Raw genomic sequence first — 18,427 nt, 5'->3', positions numbered from 1 at the left:
ATGCCGACACCGGTAACCACGGCGAGGCAATGTTTAACTGAAGAAACGGCACGTGCACTAGACGACGCTGTCTCCGTCGCGCGTCGTCGCAGCCACGCTCAAACGACGTCTCTTCACGCCGTTTCGGGTCTTTTAACGATGCCTTCGTCTATCCTCAGAGAAGTTTGTATCTCACGCGCCGCTCACAACACGCCGTACTCGTCACGTCTCCAGTTTCGCGCGCTCGAGCTCTGCGTCGGCGTGTCTCTCGACAGGTTACCTTCTTCGAAGTCTCCGACGGCTGTAGAAGAAGATCCTCCGGTGTCGAACTCGCTCATGGCGGCGATCAAAAGATCTCAGGCGACTCAACGACGTCACCCGGAGACTTATCATCTCCACCAGATACATGCGAACAACAACACGCAAACGACGTCTGTTTTGAAAGTTGAGTTGAAGTATTTTATACTATCCATATTAGACGACCCGATAGTGAGTCGGGTCTTTGGTGAAGCCGGGTTTAGAAGCACCGACATTAAGCTCGACGTGCTTCATCCTCCGGTGACGTCTCAGTTCTCGTCGAGGTTCACGTCGAGATCTCGTGTTCCTCCTCTGTTTCTGTGTAACATACCGGAATCTGATTCGGGTCGGGCTAGATTCGGGTTCCCGTTTGGTGATCTCGACGAGAATTGTAGGAGGATCGGCGAAGTTTTGGGGAGGAGAGATAAGAAGAATCCATTACTGGTTGGTGCTTGTGGTGGTGAAGCTCTCAAAACGTTTACTGATTCGATAAACAGAGGAAAGTTTGGTTTTTTACCTCTGGAGATTAGTGGGTTGAGTGTAGTTAGTGTAGAGATTAGTGAAGTTTTGGCTCAAGGGTCCAGGATCGATGTAAAGGTTGATGATGATCTAGGGAGATTGAAGTCAGGGATGGTTTTGAATCTTGGGGAGTTGAAAGATTTAACCAGTGAGGTTTACTCAGTTGATGTTGTTGACAAGTTTGTGTTGAAGCTCTCTGATTTGTTGAAGCTTCACCGTGAGAAGCTTTGGTTTATCGCAAGTGTGTCGAGTAACGAGACGTATTTGAAGCTGATTGAGAGGTTTCCGATGATTGATAAAGAATGGAATCTTCATCTTCTTCCTATTACATCTTCGAGTCAAGGTGTTTATCCAAAATCCAGGTATTGATTTGATTTGTGTTTTTGTATCTCTACTAATGTTGGAAAAAGTTTGAATTTTTGTGCTGAGACAATGATGTTTACATTCAGTTTGATGGGATCGTTTGTTCCATTTGGAGGGTTTTTCTCATCAACATCGGATTTTAGAGTACCGTTTAGTAACTCAATGAATCAGAGTTTACCTCGGTGTCATCTCTGTAACGAGAAGTATGAGCAAGAAGTCGCAGCCTTTGCCAAGTCTGTGTCAGTGATCGATGATCAGTGTTCGGAGAAGTTACCTTCTTGGTTACGAAATGTGGAGCCTGAACAAGACAAAGGACTTCTCCGAAAGGTGCAGCTTTTATGAGCTTTTATTCTATGCTTTGATTGCTACCAAAAACTTGTTTTTATAATGGTTTTAGCTTCTACGACAGTATCTTGAGAGTATTTGCTTCTTATTCAGTGCAGGCTAAAGATGATCCAAACGCATTAGCCGCTCGGATTCCGGCTCTGCAGAAGAAATGGGACGACATTTGCCAAAGGATCCATCAAACTCCAGCATTTCCTAAACTCAGTTTCCAGCCCGTTAGGCCGCAGTTCCCACTTCAGCTGGTTCCGTCTAGCCAGACCAAGATGAGTCTTGGAAGCCCAACTGAGAAACCTGTTTGCATGAGGACGACGTCTGAAAGCTTTCAGGGGATGGCTCAAGCGCAGAATCCGCCTCAACAACAACCTGGTTTATCAGTAAAAATCTCAAAGCCAAAACAAACCGAGGATCTCATAAGTCGCACAACAACGAACTCGCCTTTGAGCTGTGTTACGACAGATTTAGGATTGGGAACAATCTACGCATCGAAAAACCAGGATTCAAGCACACCATTATCGCTTAAAAGGAGAGACCTTGAGGTTGTCAAAGAGAAACCAATGTTTGCGGCTTCAAGATATTGCAAAGATTTCAAGTCTCTGAGGGAACTACTCTCTAGGAAAGTCGGTTTTCAGAACGAAGCCGTGAACGCCATTAGCGAAATCCTTTGTGGATACAGAGATGATGAGTCCAGGAGAAGAAACCATATAGCAACCACAAGTAATGTTTGGATGGCTCTTCTTGGACCTGATAAAGCCGGGAAGAAGAAAGTAGCATCAGCTCTTGCTGAAGTCTTCTGCGGTGGCCAAGACAACTGCATATGTGTGGATTTCCAGTCGCAGGACAGTCTTGACGATAGATTCAGAGGGAAAACAGTTGTTGATTACATTGCTGGCCAAGTGGCGAGGCGGGCTGATTCTGTTGTTTTCATTGAAAACGTTGACAAAGCCGAGTTCGTTGATCAGATCAGATTGTCTGATGCTGTGAGAACTGGAAAACTCCGTGATTCACATGGGAGAGAGATTGGTATGAAAAATGCTATAGTTGTTGCTACTATTTCTGGACTTGATCAAGATTGTCATGTTGTTGAAGAACGAGTTAAATATACCGAGGAAAGAGTACTCAGTGCAAGAAACTGGAAACTTCAGATACAACTAGCTGAGAATGCGTCAAATGTTATCAAGAATGGTCTGAATAAGAGAAGACAGGAGGAGACAGAAACAGGGGTTACAGAGCTGCGAGCCCTTAAGTCTCAACGTTCGTTTCTTGATCTCAATCTTCCGGTGGATGAGACAGAAGCAAACGCAGATGAGGCGTATGCAATGTCCGAGAACACGGAAGCTTGGCTTGATGAATTTGTGGAACAAGTAGACGGGAAAGTGACGTTCAAGCAGATTGACTTTGATGGGTTAGCCAAGAACATAAAGAGGAACGTTCTTTCGCATTTTCATCGGTCCTTTGGACCTGAAACACATCTAGAGATTGAAAACGATGCGATCCTTCAGATTCTACATGCCTTAAGATGGTCATCAGATGAAGAGAGAACATGTGATCAATGGATGCAAACTGTTCTTGCTCCAAGCTTTGCTGAAGCTAGACAAAAGTATGTTTCGGCTACTCCTTTCATTGTGAAACTTGTCGCCTCTAGAGATTCTCCGACTGAAGAGGAACCTGCCGGAATACAGTTTCCCGCAAGAGTCAAAGTGATATGATAATTGTTCTTATAATTTCATCTATATATATAGATATGGTGATGATAGTTATATAGATTTCCTCAGAGTTTTGTAATCGGCTTGGTTTGAGTTTTGTGCTTTGTCACTAAATGTATATTATAGGCTTAAAGCTGAGCTATTTAAGTGTGGCTTTTGAAGAAGGGCCGAAATTGCCACTGCTTTTGGTTTTAGGCATCTCTCTTAGTATCCACTATTCAATCATTTTGAAGGTTTTCTGTATATTTTGTATAAATATTACTATCAGTTTCAGTGTGCTGCATTTGTATTCGTAAAGAGTCCGTTGCGCTACAATGTTACAATTAATAAGAAACTGAGGATAGAACACAAAACTTCAATTCCTAAAGCGTCTGCTAAGTTTTAGTGTTCATGAATTTTGTATTCTAGTGGGCAAAGTGGATTATGAGATCATGATTTAGATGGCGCATGAAACTTTCCACGGATGTTGACAGCATTATTAGACTCTTGAGTTTGGAATACTATTTTTGGTGGTTCATGATGTCAAATGGGGTTTTGAAACTTATACGGTTATGTCTGGACCGACGTACTATCTCCCCCTCGGAACTATCGTATCGTGCCAGTTCCTCATCGATCTTTGACCTATTACCAGTTCTCATTCGGACTTATATCCTCCGCCTATTTCCCTCCGAATTCATACTTCTCCGCCTATTTCTCCATCGAACTTAAACTTCTCATCTAATTTCCCATCGTCTTGGTTTTAACGGTTTACTGTTTTGATTAACCAACAATGAACCTTATAAACCAAATTAAACCCTATTAAACCGGATTACAACCCGATTACAACCCAATTACATAACTAAACCTAACTTAACCTAAAAATAAAAAATCTCCAATGTTTGAAATGAGCAACCCTTTGTTCTCCTTCTCGCTTCTTTTCCCGACCAACGTTTCCGGCACCAGCATTCCAAAAATCTGATGAACTCAATACTTTAATCAATTGTGTTTTGAACAAAGAAAAATTAAACCCTACGAAGACAATTTCTAGTGAAACCAAGGGTTCCAATTGTACACATTAATCGAATCAAAATATCCAACTTATTTTCACTTTAAACTATGAACTGAAAATTACATGTTTGAGATTGACAAATCTTGAAGAAATAGTGATAGGAACTGTGGGTAATTGTTCTAAACAAGGCGACTAAAGTATTTACCGGCAATCAATCGATGTGGAACTCACCACCGAGCAAACCTTATCATCATGTAATTGTTTCTTGCTTATTTGTTTCTCACCACCGAGCAAACCGTCGACTTGTTTCTCACCACCGAGCAAACCTTCGTCGTCACTGGATCTCATCATCACCACCATCTCATATGCAATATCATCTTCTTCGTCTCGTCTCCTCATCGTTACCACCAGATCTCGTCATCTTTGTCACTGTCTCGGACCTCTCGGTCACCGGATCTCATCATCACCAGCAGATGTCATAATTTTCACCACCGTCTAGTTTATCGGATCTCATCATCACCATTCACCACCATCTGGTTCGCAAACTCGTTATCATCACCACCGGCTCATCTCCTCATCGCTATAACCAGTTTCTCCGAATCACACAATACTTGTGGAAAAAGTATCGATCTCATAATTAATATTTCCTTTTCAATTTCGATTTTTAGGGTTCTTAGTAGCAAATTTGAGGGTTATCGTTTCAAAATAGAAGAAGAAGAAGTCGGATCGGGTTGGATATATTACCCGAGTTATAAATTGGTTTCATACCGGTTTAATATGGGTTTATATCAGGTTTAGTTCCAAAATTTTGTAAACCCAGTTAGATGGGAAAATAGGTGGAGAAGTATGGATTCGGGGGGAAATAGGCGGAGAAGTATGGATTCGGGAGGAAATAGGCGGAGGATATAAGTCCGAAAGAGAAATGGTAAGAAGTCAAAGATCAATGAGGAAATGGCAAGATACGATAGTTCTGGAAGGAAATAGTACGTCGGTCCGCTATGTTTATAAAATTGACATTATGGATTTGCATTACCTCCATTATAGAGATTTTTATGATTTTGATTTCCATTTTGCTAAACAGATCGACAAACGATTTTGAGAGAAGGCCCGTAGCTATTTTGGGTCAAAAACTCACTCTTTACTCTTTATAGGATTTGCTATTTTGCTTTTTGCATCTTCTTTTTTGGCAAACAAATAAGAAGTCTTTGTGGATTTTTTTTGGGACAATAGCTATAAACTACATCAATTTTGTAACATTTTCTATGAATTACGCAAAGTAGTAAACTCAGTCCACCACTATTGAAACTCGACCTAAAGCTTGAGTGATATCAAAACAAACAAAATATAGGAATAACAACCAAAAACTACACTAGCGTCTAATACCCACAAAAAACTTCATACTAGCTTTTAAAGAATCATGTGAGTATGGAATTAACTGAAGTTACCCTATACAGTACTGTGCCCAAATTTTCTATAACTGGTGCCTGGTGGATGTGGTGTAAACAATGTCCTTTACTTCATTTGGTTTCCTTGGAGATATGCATTTAAGAGGCTTTAGATATTACTATATTCTTGGGCCGTGAAGTAGTAAGAGTAAGTAGTAGGCCTATTAAGTAAAAAAGCGACAACTCCGTGACACACATTGTCGTTATGACAGGGACCACAAACGGCGTGCATTTTGTCGTACTTTCAGTGGAACTGTCTTTTTCTTTTCATTTTGCTTTTGTCTGAAACAAATACTAGCTACTACTACTATTCAAATCTTTTTGATGTTAACTTAAAAATAAAAAGCGGAAAAAAAAAGAGAAAGAACAAAACTTTACGTCTTGTAATGTAAATACATTTATAAAAAAAAAAAAAGAAAAAAAAAAGTTTCACGAGTACACTTTTTTAACTTAAAAACAACAACAAAATTAAAAAAAAAAAAAAAGGGGGGGACTTGCTGGTTTATTCCTAATAGAGCTAAACAAAGGAAGAGATTTAATTGATTTTAGACTTGTCAGAAGCGTAAACGTAGAGATCTGGATCTGTCTCGTAGAAGACAATATCACCAGTGTCACTGACGTAATGATCTTTCTTAATACTTGCGACCAAACTCTCCACCAAGTGGATCGGTATTGCTCCTGACGTTTGTGGTTCTCTGTAGTATCTTCCCAACACATGTTTAGCTGCTTTAGTCTGTCAATCATTCAAATTAAACAAATCACAAATTAGTAATCACCCCCCCCTTTTATTATGTATTATTAGAACTAATCTCAGTAAAAATATATATATATATATATATATATATATATATATATAATGAAATGATCCACTCACGGCATCGACCAAGTGATAGTGAGGGATCTGTGGGAAGAGATGATGGATCACGTGAGTTCCAATGTCGTGATGAATGTTGTTGAAGATTCCGTAATCTCTATCAATAGTTGTTAGTCCTCCACGTAGATAACTCCATTCCTATATTTTTCAAACAAATCAACTATTCCTATATAACATTGCTAATATTTCTAGAGATTTCTGTTTTCTTATAAACATAAATATAGTTGTTTTAAAAAAAAAATTACCTTGCCTCTGTACCAAGGCAACTTCTCATCGTGACCATGGTGATGTAAATAAGTGACAGCGTCCAACCACATCACAAAGATCTGAAAAAAACAAATAGATCCAAAATTTATGTCAAAAACATGTATTGCATAAAATTGCTCACACAGACACAGTATAAAAAAATGAAATAACTTACGATGTACGGCACACCATAGACTTTAAGAACGGAGAGTGGACCGAAGATGAATGATAGAGCAATAAGAGTGACAAACATTATGGACCAACAAGTAGTTGAAGTTGCAATAAGCTTTCTCTCGCTTGGAGCAAATAAACTACTGTATGGGTTAAAATGTGATCCTTCCTTTCCAGGACTTCTGTAGCACTGTCAAAAAAAAAATCCAATATCAACTTTTATTACTTTAAAAAATCTAAAAAATCAATTATTGTGCAAGACTAGGATTTAAAAATACTTACCAGATAGAGAGGATAAGCAAGCATGGGGAGAGGGACAGTGTATCTCAGCATCCGAGTACTGTGGGGCAAGTTCTTGTACACCCTTTCTGGTAACTGAAATGTTTTGATTAAAATGACTGTTATTAATTTATACACTCGTATAAATTTACATTATGGTTTTAATCGTTATCATTATACATTGCATGTGCATTCTATTTTTTTTTTTTTTTTTTTAATTTTATGTATTTTTTCAAGATCTAGACAAAATATCACGAAAACGACAAGAAGAGAAACAAAAAAATGAAAAGAAAAGTATTCGCACTTCGAGGAGAATCGTCCTATGCGAAGGACCCGAATATAAGTGGTCCACTATCAAAGTTATATATTAGAAGTATCATATTTTGACAGAGTTGATTTTATAAACCACTAAAAAAATCAATTACTGATTCAACAAACGACACTTGACCAAGTGGTTGTTGTTAGGATTCAACTTGCCTAAACTAAATCTATATCTAAAACATACCATTAAAGAAAAAAAAACATATTGTAGGAGTAAGCTAGCATATAAAAATTCTAATATAGGAAAGAAAAAAGAAAAGATGAGAGTACACAGATGAGAGAAGGGAAGATTACCGGAACCCATGACTCGTCGTTTTCAACATGGCCATGGTTCTGGTGGTGTGTCCGGTGGCTTATTCTCCTACAACCCCAATTATATAAATTCACAAAAAATTAGTTCATGTTTTGTTCTATAAATACAAGTATACACAACTCTTTGCGTCAGATTCTAACAATCTTCAAATTTATAACTAGGGGATAAGTAACAAACAAACAGTACTATAATGATGCATACAAATCTACTTTTTAATGATACCAGCCGATGAATGCATTTAGGACATCAATCTCAATCTCACACCCAAAAAAAAAAAACACATTTGGCTTTCACAAAATTAATGTTAATTAGACAAAGGTACATCAATTTCTTCATGCTCAGGTTGGCTAATGGGCCATAAATTGGCCCACAACATTTAATAAAAGTTTTGATGCCCTCTTTTTTTGGTTGGTTACTAAAAGATTTGATGCTTTTGGAGTGGAAAAATCAAAAGCCACCTCATATAGTCACATGCATTATTTTATAATCACAAAATTTGCAATACACCCCAAAAAAAAAAAAAAAAAAATCCGATTGAACTGAAGGTTATCATATTAAATTCCTATCATGCACCAAATACACCAAAAATAACAACGTAAACAGTAAAAAAAAAAAATAAGAGAAAAGAATAAAAGTAAATAACTTACCAACCATGGTAAGGAACGAGGATGAAGGAATGAAGAATGTGACCAACCACACTATTCAGCAGAGGAATGTCTGAGAAACTCCCATGTCCACTGTGTCATTATTTTTACACATTCAATTTCACATAAATATTCATTAAATACACATAAATCTTATAATATACTGCAAAAATATTAATATTTTCCCATGTTTTCATAATATAAAACGCCTCAAGAAAGGTTAGAATATATATATATATATATATATATATATGACGTGTATAAATGTCGAAAGTACATTGGTACATTATATTAATAATTCAATAGTTCCATGAATAATTAGAAAATAAAAAACCGTAGATCTAAAAGAAACAATAGTAATTTGTGAAGTTCGAACGTAGATCCATGAAATGCGGTATTATAATTAATAATAGAAAAGTCTTTAGATATTTTGTTACGAGTCTTACGACTAACTAATCATCATAGTGGAACGTTATTGAAAAATAAAAAATCTAAAAACAGAAATCTTGGATCCTCTTTTTCAGTTTTTTAACAAATTAAAGTAACCTCAAAAGAACAAATATTGAAGTTAGCGACAATACTTCATCGAACGTGCAAATTCAAAGTATAATTTAAGAATTCGATGAAATTAAAAAAAGCAAAAAAAAGTCACAAAAACTAAATTGAAAAAATAATTAATTAAATTAAATTATTTTGAAAACGTAACATTAGTAAAAAAAAATTACCAGTCGTGGCCGAGGACGAAGATGGCCCAGAAAAGGGTGCCTTGAGCGGCCCAATAAAGAGGCCAGAGGAACCAGCTGTTAAAATACACGGCGGCGACGGCAAGAGCCGCGACGGCGCAAATGTCTCGGACGACGTAACTCATTGATCTCAAAGGACTCTTAACCCAACAGTGTTTTGGTATTGCCGCCCTTATATCACCGATCTTGAACGGAGGCTGTGCACTCGGATCAAACCCTTCTCCTTTCTTGTTCCGGTCTCCGGCGCCGGGATCTCCGTTCACATTGCTACGTTTGTCCATAGCAACAACCATCTCCGGAGAAAGAGAGAGAGAGAAAGAGAGAGGATCTCAAAATGGGCTCAGTAAAGAAAAAAAATGTGGTGAGAAGAAGAAAGGGTTTGATGAATTTTTTGGGGTTTGTGTGATTTGTTTATATAAAGGGAGAAAAGAGATGTGTTGTAGACAAATGAGAGAATAACTCCAATTTTTTTTAATTTTTTTTTAAGTTTATTTTTTAATTTTATTAAAAGGATAAAAAGGGTAATTTTGCTGTTTTTTGATTTTTAAATTGCTGTTTTATTACGTTGTTCAATGAAAAACCAAATTGGAGAAAAAGTGTGAGTTATAAAATTTTAACAAGAATAAAACTTTACCATTTCTTCAAAATACGTGTAAGTTTGAAAATATATATTTCTCATGATTTATTTCTTTGTAAAAGTGGTAATTCTGAAAGGAAGGTGAATCCCTATTTTTTTCTTTGCTTTTTCCTTGCACGTACCAAAGTATACCAAATAAATTATATTCATCTTTTTTTTTTTGTCAAACTGTAAATTATATTCATCTCTTGACCATATTTGTGCACCGAAACTGACAAGACAACGAGTATAATATTTCTTATACTAAAAAACTATATATGAGAAAGCTAATTGATTAAAAAAAAACTATATCCTGTAATGTAAAATGGACAACAAATAGTTTTTTTTTAAAGGGAAAAAAGGAAAATATCTTAAAATTAGTGGCTAGTATTAATACATAGTAGTGAAAATTAGTTCGGTGATTAATAAGAGGAATAATTAAAATGTAATTGACACATCAGTACATGATCACTCTTGATTTATTTGACCAAAAAATTAAGAGGTTTGTAGCTGTTTCAATTAGTTTTAAATCACTTAAATAGTTCAACATCACCGATTTTTGCCGTTTCTTAATTGCCTGCACCTATTTGTAGGCAAATCACTTGATGCGGATTAAAAACAACACAAAGTGTGGTCAAAATGCTTTAATATTGTTTTATTTGAAAATAGCATAACATTTTCCTATGTTTCAAGAAGATGTATTCAAATGCCTGAACCATTACATTTATGGTTAGTAGAGGAGAAGACATTGAATTTGTACAGTAAAATGAGGCGTTTCCTCTACCTCTTCTTTTCTCTTAACTGTTTTTCCAGCACGCATTTACGATTTTACGCATTAATTATTTTATACATATTTTGACTACAACAATTCACTATATATGCAATTAATTACTTGAAACAACTTTTCTTTATTTGGAAAAAACATATTCACATGAATATCGACCTTGTATATGACTGGAGTTCGCAACCTAAACGTACCGTACGTTTATATATAGTAATCAGAAACATAGGGAAGACTTTATTCAGTGATACTTATGTAGCTTCTGCCCAGTAAACTAGATTGCATCGCCTCACCTATAACTCTTTGTGGTAATTGTTTATATACAATGCCGGTTAATTGATAGACTATATGTATCATATCATGTGCTTCTTGTTAATTATAGAAATATCTGAGTGTCCGTTATTATTCTGGTACAATCATAACTCTTTGTGGTAATTGTTTATGAATATTCGATTGACTTCAATTCACATATATTTTAAACATTTTTTGTTGAAAATATTTTAATATTTCATAGTATTTGTAAAATCGATTAATAAAGATGCAGCCAATGAAATTAGTATTCGACCAAATGGAGCGCTCCTTTGTAGATTCTCTTATCTGAGGTAAAAAAAAGTGTTCCGTTAGTTTCACCTCTCAAGAAAATCAAAAAATCAATCTCACAAATCTCAGTACATAAAGAGCTTTGATGTGTCATGTTTTCAATTCATTTTGGTCTTGTTTCTTTTAATATTTTGGTTTTTTTTTTTCAACCAAACGCTATTTAGAAAACAACTATTTTGGTCTTTTTATCTTCGCATTTAAGCGTTTTTGGGAATTTTAATTTACTAGCATTTGGTTTTTCTAAGGTCTTTTAGAGTAAAACCCATAAGAAGAGAACAAAAATAGGAGGAATAACAAGCATAGCTATAGCCTATATGACTGATTAAAGTCTACTGCAGAGCAATCCAAAATATTCATCAAATTGATGGTGCTAAAACCCCCCATGCAGCCGACTGAGTGGGTTTGCACGACATCAATGGGTTTGAAGTACAGAATCTCTAAGGAAACTGAGGTTCATATCGAGCTGAAAGTGCAATGACTATCAGTCTATCACACAAACATAAGGGTAATCTTGAAGCCATTTTTCATGATCTGACCCGGATCAAAATCAAATCGACCCACTCCATTATATATATAATTTTCTTGGTATCAATTTCCATTTGATGTTTGCTATTAAAACAAATCTAAGAACATTAAATCCTTCATATGGGGGTTTCCAATTTTTATGAAGTGAACCAAGGAAAAGGAAGTGTGTGTGTGTGTTATAGACATGAGCGTGCACGTGACAGTTCTAGCTATCAAACAAATGTTTACTACTGTGGGCTACTTGCTACGTACTATTTCTACTTTATTATATATGTGTTGAGATATGAGAATAATTGAGAATAAACCCCAAAACGCAAAGAGAAGTATGTGTTTGTTATTTAGCAGACGCACATGGCGTGGAGGACAACCTTCGATTTCCTCGTGATTTCCGAAGGGCCATATTTTCCTATTACATACAATTCGAAAACTATTAATGAAATCATTCGTATATCTCAGCCATTATTTGAACAAAACATGGAGTATATAAGTTAACCATTCAGTCTGTACACATACACATTAGTTAATTCAGTTATGATTTGTAAGTCCGTTGATATGATAATGAATGAAATGAAATATAATTACATATTTCTCGAGATGATTTTTGGTTTTTAAAATTTAAAAACAGAAAAGAAATTACAATCATTTTTTTTTTTTTGCATTGTTGTTGGTGATTTCAAAAATAGTATATTCTAAGGTACCATCATTTTAGTATACCTAATCGAAATCATTTTAGGTACAAGACTATCTTTAACTAAACAAATAAAGTACTCACTTATGCATTCGCACATGACTCGTAATATAGTATCCATTTTCTGTTGTATGAAAATATATACGTAAGAATATAATAAAGATTTAGATTTCAAACACGGCCTATGATATTTTTTTTTTGCCAACTGTGATTAATATTTTAATTCGTATATTTCTCTATCTAAGCACGTACAACGGCAAACTTGGCTTACCAATACCATACACGTAACACGTCTCTACGTGTTTATACATGTTATACTATTCGGATTATAACCATCCGTATTTCATGAAAGTCGTGTACGTATAAAGGAATCATTTCGTAGACGCTCACTATAATACCCAAGCTAAAAAGTTATGTTCTAAAGATAAACCATATATTAATACGTTAACTACCAAAAATAATATAGAAGGGTGGGCCGGAGGAATATGCTTCCCTGTTTTGTATAAATTTATAGTAACAAATAATAGATTTTGTCTTAAACCGAGATATAAATAACGTGCGGGTTATAAGATAAAACAGAAACTAACGCGTTACGCATAAAAAACTCAATTAAAAGATTAACCAATTATAAGATATTGGTGAAACCTTTGTTCATTACTAAAATTTTCCCCGTTACCGAATTATTTTGGATACTCAACCTATTGTAAAAGGCATAAAAACACAACCGTTGATTGAGATTTGAGACCAAAAAATATATAGAGAAGTGAAAAATAATACCAAGTGTTGCGGGAATGGAGTGGGTATAGAACACGTCGTAAAGAAATGATGTCTTTTCGTGCATCAAACATGCACCTCGCATTTGTTTTTGTAAACTACCCCACAAAACTTTCTCTCTTCAATTCAAAATTTTCTCATTTTTTAATATTCTTTCTTGTACTATCCGATAAAAAACAAAATTATTCGGAGAAGATGCGCATATATTTGCATTGCAACATGGTATATATTCGAATTACTAGCTAGAGATGTTATATAGACCATTGAACTGATAAGAATTATAAGTTTTCATACATGCTAAATTGATTAAAAGACCCACACACAAAAAACCTACGTTTTACACAATACGCATTCACGTGGCTCATGCAAGGTCACAAAGCACAAGGATCTAGTGCATGACGACGCCTGCCAAAACAAAGATTTCATGTACTGCATGAACCTCACGACAACGTTTTGAGTCATCACCAGAAGCACCAGAAGATGGACTGTGGACCACAATCTAACTAGTGGTGCAAGCTTCCTTACATTGAACGGTAGAGTACACTTGTTCAGGTCATGGGATTGATCATATAGGTAAGAATGTTCGAATTCCTAGCCTTTGAGACCATTTAATCTCGGCCCATATGTCACAAATGAGTTGTACTACTAATTATCATAACTAATCATAAACTAAAGTCTTATTTAACGTCTCTTTATTTACCAATTTCCAATACTACATCTTCATACTAATGACCCGATCTGCAGTTTGTATTATTAAGTTGTTGTATGCAAGACCCACTAGCAATCTTAGCTTGTTCGGTTATATACTTATATCATCCCAAAGATCTTTAAAAATCTCAAAACTGAAAGATAAGACGTACGTTAAAAAGGTAGAATGATCTTCTTTCGCACTGAATATAACCAACAGAATGGTCCATCAATTATCATCAACCTTGCTTGATTTTTCGTATGGACCCATTCCCAAAACGATTTTTCTTTTTCTTACTAAAACGTGTGATGTGAGAATTTTTGGGTTTTTTTTACTCGCCGAAATGTCATTTGCATGAATGACCCGTCCTTTGAGTACGAACGCATTAGTACCATTCATTGAAGCTAGTACTAGTTTCCTCCATGACGAAAAGTTTTAAATATCTAGCTAGTTTGTGGTTTTTATGCCATGCTATAAAATGATGTTTACAAAGTTACTGATAATTGTTGAATATACGGTATACATATCGCACTATCCCTATACAATTATTGCTTGCATGTAAACGCGCACCACACTAGACCAATAATTGTCTAGACCAATTTAATTTCCATATATCAGAAAGACTTATATAGAAAAGTCAAAGTCTGTTGTTCAAAAAAAAAAAAGTCAAAGTCATTATAGTCGACAGAATCAATGTGAGTACAATAAAACACGTACTTAGGTCTACATAAACAGTTAACTGTTTTTATAAATTCGTTCTTTTTATATAAAAATACAAACCACAAAGAAGAAAAACAGTTAAAGATCACGATCTATCATGTACGCATACGTCTCTTCAACTTCACAAAGTACAAAGCATGCATATGGATGGTTTGATATCTTACAAAGCATAATTTTCAAAGATACCATTACTCTATTAGCCGGAAATCAAGCTACTTGTTGGTAAAAAAGAAGGAAAATAAAACCTCATGATTAGTTAAATGTTAGGTTTGTCTACCAATAAGAGTGTTTTAATTAGATGCTTTGGAGTTTGGACAATCCGTGTACGTGTGAACCGACAAAATGTCGTCGTCTTTTGTTCGTAGAGAAGCAATGGTTCTCTACTTTCTAAAAGTATCCAACTATCAAGTGAATTACTTGACCCGAAAGCCTAAACAATGTCATTTCGTTCGACACCAACCAATTCTTGGTTTCTCTCTTTTTTTGTTCGGTTCACCAAACTTTTTTTTTCTTAGGAAAGAAAAAGTTCTTGTTAAATGAATGATTAAGTTGGGTATATTGGTTTACAACTAGAGATACTCCCATTGATCACTATGAAATTTACAATAACGTTTGCATGTTTTGGAGATTCGAGAGAGCATCCATGTTTCGGTTTGGAATCTTCGGCTATAGAATTTTTTTAGTTGTTTTTCTTTCTTCTAACTGTTAAAAAACATAATTTTGTAGTAGAGTAGTGGGTCCAATCATCACTATAGCTTAATAACATACTTTAGTAATGATTTTGTTTCCCGGAGTTTAAAACACTCACTCATGAGAATGACTAAGAAAAGTAGACAAAGGTTTCTCTAAAGAAAAACAGAAGCAAAGGTAGAATAGCCCTCAAAGGTAAAGTCATAGTTCTGCTTTTGTTGCCATACTTATTTCATACATTTGGTCACATTCATGGAATATACACTATATATGTTCTTTTAACACGAGGTAATTGTTTTAAAAAAATAAAATCATGACCCGTCTCAGTTTTACTTTTACCAAATAGCCGCTTCAAGATATTGTAAAAAAAAAATATACGTAGTTAAATAGTTTATTGCAGGATACGGCTTAATTGTAACATAATGTTTTGAACTAAGATATATATTTTGGTTGTGTCGTAACTCTATTTCAATTCAATTGCAACTTGTTGATGATAAAAAGTTATAACTATTACAATGTACGCATTATAACTTCTTTATAGTTCATATAGTTGGCTACTTGGCTTCGTGTTAATAGGGAACGTATATATGAGTTGTTTCATCTCTATCCATCAGGTTTACATCTTAAAGTTATGAACTTTTTGTTTTAACGTTAGTTTTATTTACTGAGAACTTTGATGTATATGATATTCACTCACTTTTGATCCAGTTTGCGGCTAATTCCTGAGTAAAAAAGCATGCCTAATTCTCCAACCTTTGTTTTTATGAATAAATTTAAACAGTTTTCATATCACTTTCTTTGACTTGCATGTCTCCCAAGATTAATTCTTTGCCCACAAAAGAGAAACAATATGAATGGCAAAAATTCCAGAGGTGTTTGCAATAGTTCTCATGCTTTAATTTATGTTTTTTTCTCTAATTACTTCAAGTTTCATTAATAGTTCAGTTGTAATGAGCCAATTTTCTTTTAAAAGGAACTAATCAACGTTTGTTCCATTGCTTGATAGGATTCCAAGCAAATCTCAAAAAAAAATTTGGAAGAGAAACACATTAAAAAGAAAAAGAAAACTAATCAAAGCTTGGAAGAAGCATGTGTTATCTAGAAAAGCACAAGAGAAAAGGTGAAAAAATAGAGTCAGCCTTCACCTTTTACATACGACGAGATATACATGAGGCCACCAAAATTTGTTGAATTGGTGGATACATACTGTATATTATTATATTTTTTTTTATATAATGTTATTTTGTTGTTGTTAAAAGTCCTCTTTATCCTTTTATTTTGAGCTTAATAAACTTTCAAATACAATGTTCGATTTTATAGGTCTATCCATTTAATATATATATATATATAATCATAACTAAATAAACTTTTAATCATCTCAAACTTCTTCAATGAATAATGAAATTTTTTTTGTGAATATACAACAAATCTTTTGATAAAATACAGTCTGATACATAAATTTACCTGTGCATGGCACGTATCATAACACTAGTACTATATAATTGATAAGAAAAAAAAATACCTTTAGATATCGGATCTAAACGAAATATCCTCCAAGAAAATTGTATTTTATATATGTATCATTGTATAATGAGAATGAGGAAACAAGAAGATATTTATGAAGTCAATTATTGGTTTAAGTATGGGATTCATATACTTTTTAGCAGCAATTCATAGAGAAGAAGAAATCGGAATCGGACATAAAAGCCAAACGGAGAGAGATCAAATGGATTTTATATGACATAACCACGACACTGTCACTTGTCAATTATTTTATTTTTCTCACTTCGCAATGTTCCCTCCCTCTCTTGTCCTTTCGCTAACTGTAACATGACAATACCTTTTCTTAAAATATTATTGTTTTGCATCAGCATAATTATGTTTCTGTGCAAACCGATCAAAAAAATAAAGAACAAAACGAAAACAATAAAGTATAGGAGTACGATACAAAATAAAATAAATTATATAAAATTAATACGACGACATTAATAAAATGTAAAGAAATTGCATTACAAGTATGCTTGGAGAGGCATACACTTGGAGAGAATACACGAGCATGCGTGACAACTGACATGAACATGTGAATATAAAGATCCAAACCTCAATATTTTTTAAAGAAAATTTTAATTATAACTTCTTCAGGGTCTGTCCACAAAATCCAAATTGTATCACCAAATGATTATTATTTTTTTAACTATATTAGATTCGTGGGGATACTCTCTTGCTCTGCTACTGACCAAAAATATTAGTGTTTCTATTTTTTATATTAGCAATAGGTGCGCTTTTATTTATTTATTTATAATGTTAAAATAAGAATTATATTACAAGTTAATATAACCTAATTATTCCAAATATACCTAACGTGGTGTAAATAGAATTGTCTGCTCTCCTATGTTTAAAGTAAAGCTATCTGATATGATGAACATGGTACTTGTAAAACAATTTTAAATTTTTGTTGTGCAAATAATTAAAGAACTTTCATTTATAGAAAGTATCTACAAAATCGTGCACATGATCATTATTACTAAATGACTATTAAATAAAATTCTTGTTTTTTTAAAAAAAATATTTTCTCCCTCAGATTAAAGTCTCAAAAACCAAAATACCGTACGTGTATATATTCAAAAGAACAAAAAAAAAAAGTTATTACTCACATCAACCACTGAACCACACACACACACAAAAAAAAAAAAGTTTAAAATCTTCTCTTCAGCTGGAGCTTGTTATTGATGTATGTTTCTGTACAAAACAACTTCGCTAACAGTAGGCCGAGATGAAACACTTTGGACACAGATCAGATACGGCTAATGTCACGACCAAAGACGAAAGTTGTGAACCAATTGATGGCGACATAGAAGCGGTTTCTCCAACTGATGACTCGAGTCAGATAGGCTGATCTCCATATGAACCAGCTCACGAAACCAGTCATTGATATCCCTTTTGCGTCCTGCCCAAGTAATCTCCCTTTATGAGTGACTTTTCAAAGAAATATCAAGTGAGTCTGTATATAATTGTTACCTTGCTCTCACGGAGGTCGACTAGGGCTTTGTATCTACCGATGGTAGCCATGCTTCCAAGATGCTTATACACAAAGGGAACTCCAAGTTCTATCTCC

The 18,427-nt window shown here is 34.6% G+C and overlaps 3 protein-coding genes across 5 annotated transcripts in view; 1 reads left to right on the top strand and 2 right to left on the bottom strand.

Moving 5' to 3' along the window:
• The window catches only part of LOC104700503 (protein SMAX1-LIKE 7-like), a 4,939-nt gene extending 1,450 nt beyond the window's left edge, over positions 1 to 3,489 (top strand). The window contains exons 2-4 of one of the 3 annotated variants that reach the window (XM_010416026.2): positions 32 to 1,157; positions 1,245 to 1,485; positions 1,602 to 3,489. In XM_010416026.2, coding sequence (XP_010414328.1) covers positions 32 to 1,157; positions 1,245 to 1,485; positions 1,602 to 3,209 — 2,975 coding nt within the window. In that variant the 3' untranslated portion in view covers positions 3,210 to 3,489. Of the gene's footprint in view, positions 1,158 to 1,244; positions 1,486 to 1,601 lie in introns of all 3 variants that reach the window. The other 2 variants (XM_019227502.1, XM_010416025.2) reach the window with 2 other exon arrangements.
• Positions 6,105 to 9,611, bottom strand: LOC104700502 (acyl-lipid omega-3 desaturase (cytochrome b5), endoplasmic reticulum). The gene is made up of 8 exons (XM_010416024.1): positions 9,213 to 9,611; positions 8,491 to 8,580; positions 7,825 to 7,891; positions 7,213 to 7,305; positions 6,935 to 7,120; positions 6,759 to 6,839; positions 6,514 to 6,651; positions 6,105 to 6,372 (listed from the first exon to the last, which is right to left on the bottom strand). Exons 1-8 carry the CDS (start codon positions 9,521 to 9,523, stop codon positions 6,175 to 6,177), a joined length of 1,164 nt encoding a protein of 387 aa, XP_010414326.1. The 5' UTR covers positions 9,524 to 9,611; the 3' UTR covers positions 6,105 to 6,174.
• The window catches only part of LOC104704359 (internal alternative NAD(P)H-ubiquinone oxidoreductase A2, mitochondrial-like), a 4,017-nt gene continuing 3,521 nt past the window's right edge, over positions 17,932 to 18,427 (bottom strand). Inside the window, exon 7 of the mRNA XM_019227504.1 lies at positions 17,932 to 18,259. Coding sequence (XP_019083049.1) covers positions 18,107 to 18,259 — 153 coding nt within the window. The 3' untranslated portion in view covers positions 17,932 to 18,106. The remainder of the gene's footprint in view (positions 18,260 to 18,427) is intronic.

The sequence above is a fragment of the Camelina sativa genome, chromosome 7, assembly GCF_000633955.1.
Source record: "Camelina sativa cultivar DH55 chromosome 7, Cs, whole genome shotgun sequence".
NCBI lineage: Eukaryota > Viridiplantae > Streptophyta > Magnoliopsida > Brassicales > Brassicaceae > Camelina > Camelina sativa.
The sequence above is the reverse complement of the archived record's forward strand: the minus strand, read 5'-3'. Positions and strand labels throughout refer to the sequence as shown.

Excerpts from the sequence above, each read along its gene's own strand:
- LOC104700502 (XM_010416024.1), bottom strand. The coding sequence starts at position 9,523 with ATGGTTGTTGCTATGGACAAACGTAGCAATGTGAACGGAGATCCCGGC. Across the intron at positions 8,581-9,212 it reads TTCGTCCTCGGCCACGACTG|TGGACATGGGAGTTTCTCAG; the intron begins GTAATTTTTTTT and ends ATAATGACACAG. Across the intron at positions 7,121-7,212 it reads TTGCTTATCCTCTCTATCTG|TGCTACAGAAGTCCTGGAAA; the intron begins GTAAGTATTTTT and ends TTTTTTTGACAG.